Source organism: Nicotiana attenuata, chromosome 6 (genome assembly GCF_001879085.1).
Source record: "Nicotiana attenuata strain UT chromosome 6, NIATTr2, whole genome shotgun sequence".
Taxonomy (NCBI): domain Eukaryota; kingdom Viridiplantae; phylum Streptophyta; class Magnoliopsida; order Solanales; family Solanaceae; genus Nicotiana; species Nicotiana attenuata.
The window spans coordinates 62,274,781-62,286,577 of NC_031994.1; the positions used below are offsets into that span (position 1 = coordinate 62,274,781).

The 11,797-nt window shown below is 34.9% G+C and overlaps 1 protein-coding gene across 3 annotated transcripts; it reads right to left on the reverse strand.

Moving 5' to 3' along the window:
* On the reverse strand, window positions 1,315–5,223 carry LOC109227081 (auxin response factor 10-like). Of its 3 annotated transcripts, none has more exons than XM_019392084.1 (5): window positions 4,962–5,223; window positions 3,133–4,265; window positions 1,889–2,574; window positions 1,766–1,819; window positions 1,315–1,602 (listed from the first exon to the last, which is right to left on the reverse strand). In XM_019392084.1, exons 2-5 carry the CDS (start codon window positions 4,213–4,215, stop codon window positions 1,521–1,523), a joined length of 1,905 nt encoding a protein of 634 aa, XP_019247629.1. In that variant the 5' UTR covers window positions 4,216–4,265; window positions 4,962–5,223; the 3' UTR covers window positions 1,315–1,520. The 3 variants fall into 3 exon arrangements, with proteins under 3 accessions (XP_019247629.1, XP_019247628.1, XP_019247626.1); XM_019392083.1 differs by having other exon boundaries at window positions 3,133–4,307; XM_019392081.1 differs by having other exon boundaries at window positions 3,133–4,310.

Here is an 11,797-nt window from a genome sequence, read left to right on the forward strand (position 1 = left end):
TATTTTAATGGAACTGTGTGCTACAAATATAAATATTTTCCTGCCATATCTGTAATATTGAATTTAATGCTAAAAATTTGTTATATTTCTTTTAAACTGTGACAGTTATGTAAAGTCCCCCTACTTATTCAAAAAAGCAAGTTAAGATTGAATGGGAAATGGGGTCAACCTGAAGAATTCAATAGCTTAGGGCCACGTCTTTTTTTTGTTTTTTTTCGGTCATTAGGAACTCATAGGCTACAACCAAGCTTTTGAGCCTACTGTACAAGCAAACAATGCAGTTATTTTTTGTGAAATGACAATAATGCCCTTGGTCGACCTCCTCTTCTCTCTTCTATATTCTCTACCAAAAAACAAAACTGAGTGGAAACAAAATTATTCTTGCTGGATGCTGCTGGCCTCACAAAATTAAATTGCTAAAATATACTCCCTCCATCCCAAATTATTTGTCTATTTCTCTTTTATACGACCACTTAAAAGGACAATCCGGTGCACTAAGTTCTAGCTGTGCTCGGGGGCCGGACCCCAAGTCTATTGTACGCAATCTTACGCTGCATTTCTACAAGAGACTATTTTCACGGCTCAACCTGTGACCTCCTGGTCACATGACAACAACTTTACTAGTTACCCCAAGGCTCCCCTTCTTTACGCGGCCCTTAAGAAATATTATTTAGATGGAACTTTTATCTGTTTTACCCTTATCTATGTCCTAAGATATAATCTATCTTCATTGAATATTTATTCTATTCAAGTACCATCTCCTTCTTCGAGAACAATTACTACAAAAAATAATTAATTATCTTGAACTTCTAAAATGACAAATAATTTGAGATAAGAATTTTTAGAAACTGCAACAGATAATTTGAGACGAAGCGAGTATTTCCAGAAAGAGGTTGCCCCAAAATGGATCAGAGGCGAATAATCCTGTATGTCAATCCATTTCCTTTATGTTTTCGCCTTACTGGGCAATTTGATGCAAGGAACCTAACTAGAACTTGCTTTGGCAGTTTACTATAATCAACAGAAGATGACAATGGAAATATTGAAACTTGGGGACAACACAATTTCGAGTTTCATATATATGGATTGCAGTTCCACCGGAATATTGCAGCAAGAATACACAGTACACGACACATTAAGCATTGCCGTTGAATTCTTGTGGCATGTTTTCTACCACATTTGACCATCCAGATAAATGACACCACTCACCGATCAGCATCATGCAAAGCAGAAGAAAGCTCTAGATTCCCAGTCTGTTTTGTTATTTAAAATTGGTAATGGCAAGCATATCATCAGAAGACAAGAATAGTGATGTGGAAGAAATACATATAACAGTCCTCACATGAATAAATTTTGTTGTCTTTGATAATACCACTTTCAAGCATGTGGTTACAGCTTAGCAAGAACTTTGTTACATTATTTCAAACATAAAGAAAACGGAGACATCCTTAAAACATATCCATGTTACATTACTAGTGTCTATGATTTCTTGGAAACAAGCAGAGATAATAAAAGGTAATTTACGCAAAGATGCTAAGGGATCCTGCCTGGTTTGAAGAATCTAGACAACCTTCAGCAGTTGGCAGATGAGTGAGCCATTTCCTGAAATACACGGTTTTAGGCATTAATCCGAATTCCCCCTAGTAGAGAAAACTGCACAATTATTCTCGAGATTATCTACAAACCTTTCAAGGTAGAATGATTTAGTTCTGGTGGTGGTTTGATACAAAGACAAGAGTCGCTAAAGGAAGTATTCAATTATTACCTTGCAGCACTGTTGTTCAGAATTGTCAGTCTTTTTGCAGTCTTCACCAAGTCACTGCATTACAAGCCCGAGGATAAGAACTTTTTACTGAATAAATTCAAGAATAGAAAGTAGTGGAAGCACCTGAATGGTTCATCTCCAATTTGTCTAGATGCACCTGTTGCATCTATATAGAGTAGACGTGTCATCATATCTAATCTTTCTATCCCAAACATGTCTGCAAGTCTTTTATACAGCTCTTCGTATGATCCTAAAACTGAGATATCAAGGCCATGTCCTACATCCTCCGTATCTAGGAATACTTTGCACTGACCACTACTCATGCCAAGTTCAGCTGACATTTGCTGCTCTGTGAGAATCGGTTGGCCAAAGAGTAAAAACCGAGGTGTTTTCAAATTATCGGCTTTCTGACTAGAACTACCCATGGTAAGCAAGCAAGATATATTTTCATTCCTCTCTTTTTGGACCTTATTAGGAATTCTAGAATCAGCATCGAGTGGTAGCAGTCCCGACTGCAATTTTTTGCTAAGTTGGAGATCCAATAAAGGTACTCCAAACTGAGCATGCCTGGCTCCCTGTATGCCTGCAGTGATGTTGTCAGATACACAACAAAAAGGACTGCTGGACCTGAGGGGGTTGCCCCAAAATGAAGGTAATGGAAATTGACTGTCGAGTGCAAAATCTTGCGGTAAACACAGCTTTTTCCTTGGCGGTGATAAGTGAATGACGGGCATATTAGAGACCAATTTGACAAGCCATGGGCTGACTTTTTTTACATTTTGCAGTAAATCTGGTTCATCCCATGTCACCTGCAGTATATAACAAAAGAATTTTATAAACCAATCAACTACAACTAAATGTTAACTGGAGATACAAAAGCACTTCAAATTCGATTACAGAACATTCAATACAATTACAGAAATAATTTCATACATCTAAAGTAGTCCCAATAGAATATGATAAACCTGGAACTCACTACTAAGAGATGAAAGGAATGCAGCAACCACTTTTACATGTCATAGTTGGCACTTCTGTCAATTTTCTCGTGCTGCTACTATATAACATGTCTTGTGTAGATCTCCAACAATCTCCCACCCAGGAATTGGAGAAATGGGGAAAAGGACAGAAAATAATCGTAACACCTAGCAGGGAACGGAATGTTTTAATCGTACTGCTCAGCATACAGAACGATCATAGCATTACCATTATGTTTTCATTGGTTGCTTAACGGCTTAACCATTATACACACAAAATTACTTCTTCCATCCCATTGTTAAGTAGGAATATTAATATAGAATAATGGCAAATTGACATTAATAAACAGTTATGTATTGGTCCAGATAGAAAACTGAAAGTGGCTGAATTACCTGAAGAAGCCGCCAAGGTGAATGAGGCCAGCGGATGGGGTCAGCAACCTGAACCAATGATATACTTCCCGTGAACCAGCTGATCCGAGAAGAATCCTCGGTTTCAAAAGCCATTTTGAACCTCATCCCTGAGCACCATTGAACGTTCATTGCAGCATTCACAGAAGACGCCCTAACACAAAATTCAGGAGAACTTGCACGAGGGTAATAAACAATTTCAAAAGGCTGGCTACTAGCAGCAAGATATGCAGCCTTAACAACTGATTCAGGGCTCACTTGTCCCTTATCTCTAAATCTCCCACCAGAAGAATTCAGATTCCCGTTACTACCACTTCTCATTATATTGTTCTCGTCTTCCTTCAGAAATGCATAAAATCCACCATAATTGCCAGCAGCAGAGTTCCACCCTGACTGGGTTTCCATCCCACCAATACCATCCCGCTTTACCCTGCGAATTCCAACACAAAGATCACCATTTTCTGCCCTCAGAAACACAACAGAGTCCCCTGAAACCAGCTTCTTCTGATTCACAAATGAACTCCAACCAGTTGTCAACAAATGCCTCCGTGGTGTGCCCCTATAGATGTGCCTGAACTTCCAGATTGCACCATGAACATCCTTAGCGATCACAGTCTGGACAGGAGGATCAGCTGTAAAATCCAACCTCGGGAAAATTGTCTCTGCACAGTATCTAGGCACTGAAAAACCACCCCCGTTATTTGCATCCGATTGAGTCAATGTCTTGGCGAACGAACTAGGCTTCTCAGTTGTTTCAACCACACTGCTTCCTAAAACAGTGTCATTTTCAAAGTCATGGTCCTTGTTTTCAACCGGAATAAGCCTAATCTTGGCATAAATCTCATCGGTTTCAGGATCAGCTAAGAATTTTACAGCATCGACCCTGCATAGAATCATAGCAGGAATTCTCGGCAGAGCAGTGAAATCAACATCTGTAAATGTATGCTCAGCATGGCCTTGTGGGAAATAAAAAACCTTGGAGTTTAATGGAGGAATTTGCACCATGCTTCCTGCACAGGCATGCCATAGCTGAGAGTCCACACACCTCTCTATCGCCTCCTCCATTTCACTACAAAAGCTACTTCCTTCTTATAGATGATTTCTTTTGGTAATACCTACAAATGCCAATATTGAAACAACTCCTACTTCTTCAGCAGCTTCTACGTACCAAAAATAATACATGTCAGGAACAAATTCAAGCAAAAGAAGATAATTACAGAAATAAACCTACACCAAAAAGTATTCTGGCTCAATGTTTACACCCACCTAGTAAATACATCTAATGTGCTTTTTATATAAACTTTACACATTTCAACAATAAAAGAACACATTACTATAACTTTTTTTTTTTTACAATTAAATTAATTTGTTTGATGCAAATCCTCTTTTGTATTTTTTGATGATCAGAGAATCGCAGTTTCAGAATTAATTCCTGTGCGCCTATGACGATGTGTGCCTATCACTACTTAAATGCGGTAATTAAGAAAAACTGGATAAGAACACAACCTCATTTACGGAAAGTAAAAATGGAGACCACAGAAAAAGCAAATGTATTATACTTAAATTTACAAAGAGAGAAATTATTGCGAGAAAAAGCTGATCCAAAGCATGTCTTGTACGCAAGTTGTTTGGAACAATTAACTCGGAAGCAAACAATTAAAGCCTCAACAACTGCAGACAGTGCCTTCATTTAGACAGAGAGTGTAAATATAACACAGCTTCATCAATTCCCTCTTCAATCAAATCCTATAACCAAAAAAGCCTACTCTTCGACACATTAATGACTCGCAGTATCGCTTAAAAGCACTTACATTTACGGCCTTTTCAGTTTCAACAAGTCTCTGTTCCCAATTCACTTCAATTCCATGCATTTACACCTCAAGCTAGATGTTTAGTCAAAGTTACTTGCCCGTCCATTTTGTCTCTGTTCTTCTTCTTCACCGTTACCGCCGCCGTCGCCGCAACCAATCTTTAACCTAAACCTTCTATAAAGCAAAATTACACCATTTCTTCTGAACAAATGTGAGAGAAAGAGGAGAAAGAGAACAGAAGCAGAGATAGTAATTGTTAAAAATCTATCCTCTCGTAGGGAGGAGTTATTTAGTTAAAAATATCGCGATATAATGGCCACTGTCGTCTCGTAGGAGGAGTTATTTAGTTAAAAATATCGCGAGATAATGGCCACTGTCTTTTTACTCTGTAGAGAAGTAAATTGACTTGGAGAATTTACCCCTAGCAAAAAATTCTCTTTTGTACACAACCATATTTGGCTAAGTCTTAGGACTAGAAGCGTTCAATGATTTTTTTCTAAAATCAATTGAACTGGAGTCGAATCTAATCCTACCAGTTAGTTTTTTTTTTCTTCTTCTTTTAAAAGATAAGTTTAAATGTGTATTGGGTGATACCTTTTTTTTTGAGCCCGACCGGGTTGGATCCGGTCCGGAGCAAGTCGGGGCCATCGAACCCGACCTGGATGCAAGGTAGAACGACGGCCACGTCTACAACCGAGGTCGAGTCATTTCGAGACCGTTACAGAGCTCGAAAGGAATCACCACCGGATGGAGAAACACACAAGGTCGGAAGCCGGGCTCGTAACGGATAACCAAGCGTCGCCGGATATCTCGCCCAAACGTGATTTTCTCAACCACTTCAGGCCATTAAGGCGTAATTACAGGGATCCACGATGTAATCAATTTACCTACCTTATTTTTACCCTTAATCAGAATGTATAAATGGGTATCTCTCTAAATTCTTGTGGATCATCAAGCACAATTGTTCTAAGCAATATTATATTCTGCGATTATTTACTTTAACAGCAATTGTTGAGTCTTTATCTTTATTTTCCTTAACCTAAAAACCTTTTGTATCTTTTAGTTCACGGATCCTTAAAACCCCATATAAATTCAATTGTTATCCGGATTCGAGGGTAAACAGTTTGGCGCCCACCGTGGGGCTAAGGATATTGGTGAGCTCTTTGATACTCTTTCTTGACGCATCACAATACGCTGGTTCTTTGCAAAAGAGTCCATCTTACATTCAAATTACCAACTCATAGAATGGCACAATCAGTTAACAACGAACTTGAACAGCAGACGGGAAACAATGGAATGCCCGGGCTCGAAAACCCGATAGATGCCGGTTCCCGGATGGCGCTCAACACTGATCAGGCCTCCGGATCATCGCATAGCGTCCAGGGAGAGGACGATTCGAGGGCCCAGGCAGTCGGCGAAGAGACTATCAACCTTAAAATGATTTTTGACATGCTGCAAGCCCAGCAATCGGCTATAGCTCAGCTCCAGAGCCGGGTCCAGGAGCCCCGTGCAGCTGCAATCATCAATCCAACCCCAGTACAGCCGGAACGGGGTGGGCCGGATGCTGATTCTGCGGTTCTTAGGAGGCTAGAAGAACTGANATAAATATTTTCCTGCCATATCTGTAATATTGAATTTAATGCTAAAAATTTGTTATATTTCTTTTAAACTGTGACAGTTATGTAAAGTCCCCTATTTAGTTTCTAAGATACAAATCTATAGATAGATGAATTTATAGGTAAGAAAAATTTAAAAGTGACTTTAGTGGGTTATTTTCATAACTTAGAGGATCATTTAAAGAATTAATTCCTTTCTCTGTTATGGGCTCTTTTGCAAGTTTGATTTATGTCTTTTCCCGTTGAAGATGTTGATGTTGTTAGTAATGCATTTGACTTCATAAACACCATACATAGTTAAAGAAGTTTGTAAATGAAGCTACTTGTAATCACATCTACTTATTTTAGTAATGAAATGGATATCTTAACCCAAAAAATAAAGTTGTCCGTTTACATTGTAGTTTTTGTCATATTTTTATAAGTTCCTACTAAGTCGAATATTGCTTTAACCAGTGCATACTAATATATTGGTTTCTTTCTAATATTTACTATAATTTTGAATGTGTAGGAAAATGCAGGTGATGCAATTGGAAATGGTAGCTAATACTCAATTTGATTTTTTGAAGTGAATGATGAAGACTTTTTGAAACATGTGATATTTATTAGTCATAAGACTACATGAATGCATTTATTTTTGTAGAGTTGCTGGCTTGTGTGTATATTGGAACATTACTTTATTAGTATGGATATACAGAAAATATGTTTCTTTTTTGAGATTTATTGCAAGCATATGAAATTATTATTAGTTTGCTCATAAATATTTTGAAAAAAAAATTGACAATTGCCACACTTCAAAATGTGGCCATAGAGAGTAGTAAAGTGGCATGTAAAATGACAAAAACGATGCTTCAAAATTTTTGCTTTACAAGCCACGCTCCAAAAGTGTGGCCTATAAGGTAACAAAGCTACACTTCAAAAGTGTAGCTTTAGGCCATGGAAAACGTTGCCATATGAGGTACTTCAAGCGTCACTTTTGTACCTTATCGGCCACACTTTTAAAGCGTGGCTTTTAAATCAACACTTTAAAAGTGTGGCCTTAGGGAAAAGGTTACGGTACTTTAGGCCACCCCCAAAAAACGTTGCTTAATGTCGAAAAATGTGGCCTTTGATCAAATGCCACCGTTTTTGATACTTTAGGCAACACTTTGTAGGGGTGGCTAAAAACTTAAAATGTTGTAGTGATCCTGTTCGGCTTTGTGTATTTTCTCCTTGGCCTGCATGTACAACGACCATTGTATTGTATTTTCTTACTTAAAGTGTTCAATTCTTTATAAAAGCTTCTTCAATTTAGTGTCATAGTTGTTGATGTCAAGGATTCCCTCAGACAAATCATTTATTTCTTTCTGAATGTGATACAAACTGGCACCATTAGTTTGTTCATAGCGATCTTTCAATTCTATTCACACAACTCACAAATTCATTGACGTATTGTCCGCGATATCTTCGAAAAAATTATTTAAAATTCATGAAGTTACCCTATCATCACATTGTTCCCAATGATGAAGCTAAGGAGATTGAGGATCTGGACGTTTACACTCGCTATTGATGAAACTTAATTTGTTCGTTATGGATAAAGCTTGCAATACACTTGATCTTCAGGATCGATAGCCAATGCCATTGAAAGGCACTACAAAAAGTAAAACAACCGGATTATCAGACGAATGCAAATAGAGAGGATCACTCGGATCAACTCCGCTACTCGCAGCAGCGGCAACACTTGTATCAACAACGATCGCATCCAGTTGATCAACAACAGCCATGAGAAGAACAAAAAAAAAAAAAAAATTGATGAGGAGAAACAACTAATTGCATGAAGAAAAAGAAGAGTCGAACTTTGATATTGTGATGAAAGCGGAGAATCACCACCGCATAAATCGACCGAAATAGAGCAAGATGAAAGACGAAGAAGCGAGAAAACTTAGATGAGAGAGGAGGAATTAGGAGCTCCTGTACTCTTATACCAAAAGTGCTTTCAGCTGATGAATGCTAAACAAGTAGAGAATATGCAAACATATTTTCTCACCTTTACCTTTATATAACATGGGCTGAAATGAGTTTTAGGTCTCTTTTTGCTGTTCTATTTGCCTAAAATTCAGAGAACTATTCTTTATTTTCACTTTATTTATTTTGGTCCTTAAGTTGTAAGTTGTAAAAATGGTATTTCTTTTTTTTTCAAAAGCACACATTTTTTAAGATTTCTGGACGATACAGTGAAGAAAAAACCAATATTTCCATTCACCAAAGGGTTTAAGTTATCTAAATATGTCATTTTTTTTTTGTTGAAACTATGTGAATTTTAATTTTATAGTTATAAACAAACAACAAAAACAAACAAAAGAGATTTTTACATAGTTGTTCCCTTTTTAAAAATTATTCTCATAAATGATAGTAGACTTTGTTTATTCCAAAACGGCATATTTTTTTTAACCTTTTTAAACTTTCACGTTGATAACTCCATTAACTAAGGATCCCTCTACATTAATACACTTTTTACTCCATTTCCTTTTCCCTCACTCTTCCATAATTTCTTTTTTCTCTGAAATAAATAACATTTACCCAAATACAGATAAAAATTCAGAAAGAATAATATCTCAAAAATAGTTTCCTCTACACAATGAGAAATTTTAGCTTTTCTATTTTTTTGAGTTTTAAACTTTTTTGTGTACAATTTTATTTTTACTCAAAATATACCTTTGATATATTTCAAGTATATTATATTATGATAATTTATAATGTAAATATTCCATTAATATGTCATATATTTTTTTAATGTATTTTTATATCACATATATAACTTATATATATACATCACAATACATTATTGTATTGATATTATTCAAAGTATATTGCTAGCAAATACCTTTCATAAAATTTAATCTAAAATATTAACGCGCCACTAAAATGTGTATAGAAAAAAATATGTCACATATACTGTTTATATACGGATAATTTATACAAATATGCATGTTATATTAGTGCCAAATATAAATGGTATATTAATAATATCTATTTAAATATAAATAACAGATGCATATATACATGATTTTTCCTAAAAAAAATACATGATTTATAATGTATATATACCAAACATGCATTATATTTTTTTAATGAAATATATGTACTTTTTATTTCATCAGAATATAAAGATGTATAATTTCGCTACATTAGAAAAAATATGTTATGGAATGGATTGGTTTCCAACGAAAACACAAAACATACCATGGAATGGAGAGAAAAAATGGGGAAAGATATTAAGAGCCCGTTTGGATTTACTTATTGTAAGTGCTTTTAAGCCAAAATAGCTTTTAAGCCATTTTGTAGTGTTTGAATAAAGTAAAAAAGTGCTTTTAAGCACTTGATTTTAAGCTAAAATGACAAAAACAAGCCAAGCCAAAAGGTAGAATTCCTAAATTATGGCTTTTGGCTTAAAAATCATTTACAACAAGCCCATCCAAACGAGCTCTAAATACTAGGGCTGCCTTTTTAAGCAGCTTCATTCTTGCTGATTCGAATCGAATGAAATAGAGAAAATCTCACTTTATACCTATTAATTTCAAACTATTTACCCTTTAATGCCCAGACTCAAACTATTTGCTACTCCTACCCATACTCCCCAAACTGTTTACCCGCTAGTTGTTCCTAGAGTCAAGGCTTCATTCATAAAAAGCTTAGCTTTACTAAAATAAAGATTGGATATAGATTCTCTCTGAATAATCACTGTTATGTACAAGAGAATTTTAGCATACATTGGAAGGTGACCAGCTGATAACCGCATTCGAGGTTATTTGAAAAAATTGAATTAGGCTCTGGTCCCTTCCTCCTTTCTTTAATTGAGTAGTTTCCACGAACCATGCGATCAGAATTACATGTGGACAAAACTTACAAAATCATGGTTTGGATACTTCATTAAGTACAAGAGCAGATTACATCCCAAATCTAATTTTTTGTGTGTATTTGAATATCCACCATTGTCGGGCTTGAAGCTCAATTTTATTTTTAAAGATTTTTTGTTTGATTCAAAGTGGGTGCTGGTAAATATTACTTATAGTACCTTCTAGAAGTTCATACTGAAATTTGATAGCATTTGGACCTGATTTGAGGTGATTGAGATCGAAATTTTCAGTTGAAAATCGAAGAAGAACACAACTACAATATACCGCTACGGTATACAATATGCTGTAGGAGTATATAGCTATACTGCAACAGTACACTATTATAGTTTACAAAACAATATACCGCTACAGTTACTAATATACTATAGGAGTATATAGTTATACTGCAACAATATACTATTATAGTATACAATATATTGTTATGGTATACTGTAATAACATGCAAGATAATGTAAAAATATGCTATAATAGTATACAATATACTATAATAGTATACTTATTACCCGTAAATTCACTTGCCTTTTCCCTTTTAATTTGTTTTAAGCTTTTACCCAGCGTGAGGGGCAAATTGAAAATGCAAAAAAATAAAATAAAAATTATAGTATGCTATATGATGTAACGGTATACTCTTACAATTAGATCCTTTTAGAATTTTTTAAATTTTTTATTGACAACTGATATTATTTTAGTTTAATAATTAAATCAAAATTTTTAATTCATTGCATACAATTGTATACCCTGTTGGTATAGCTATATACTATACTGATATCATATGTTAGTTAATATTTTTTTGGTTGTATTAGCTATATTTAATTGGTACACAGTTTGATTTTTCTTTAGTAATAATATAAAAAAAAGAATAATAAAAAAATAGTAAAAACAGTAAATGAAATTAGATTATGAAGAGAAAAAGAATATAAAAAAAGAAGTTAAATGAAATTAGAAAAGAAAAAAAGAAAAAAATAAGAAGAAAACGAGAAAAAAGAAAAGGAGAAAAGAAAAGAAAAGAAAAAAGAAAAGAAAATAAGCATAGAAATAAAAAAGAATTGGAGAATAAAGAAAAAATTCCCCACAAAACCTACTATGGGTAGTAAATGTAATTAGTTTATGGGTAGGAAAACAAATGGGTAGACAAGAGTAAATAATTTTGTTTTTGTGGGTAACTGTGTCAAAACCTCAATGAAATATGCTATATAAATATTTTAATGCCATCATTAATTACTGCTAATCTTTTGTATTATTTAATAAGTATCCTGATTCTGTTAATATTTTTATAATCTTTACCAAATAGCCTAAAAAACTAGACTAAAAAAAACAATCTGAAAAT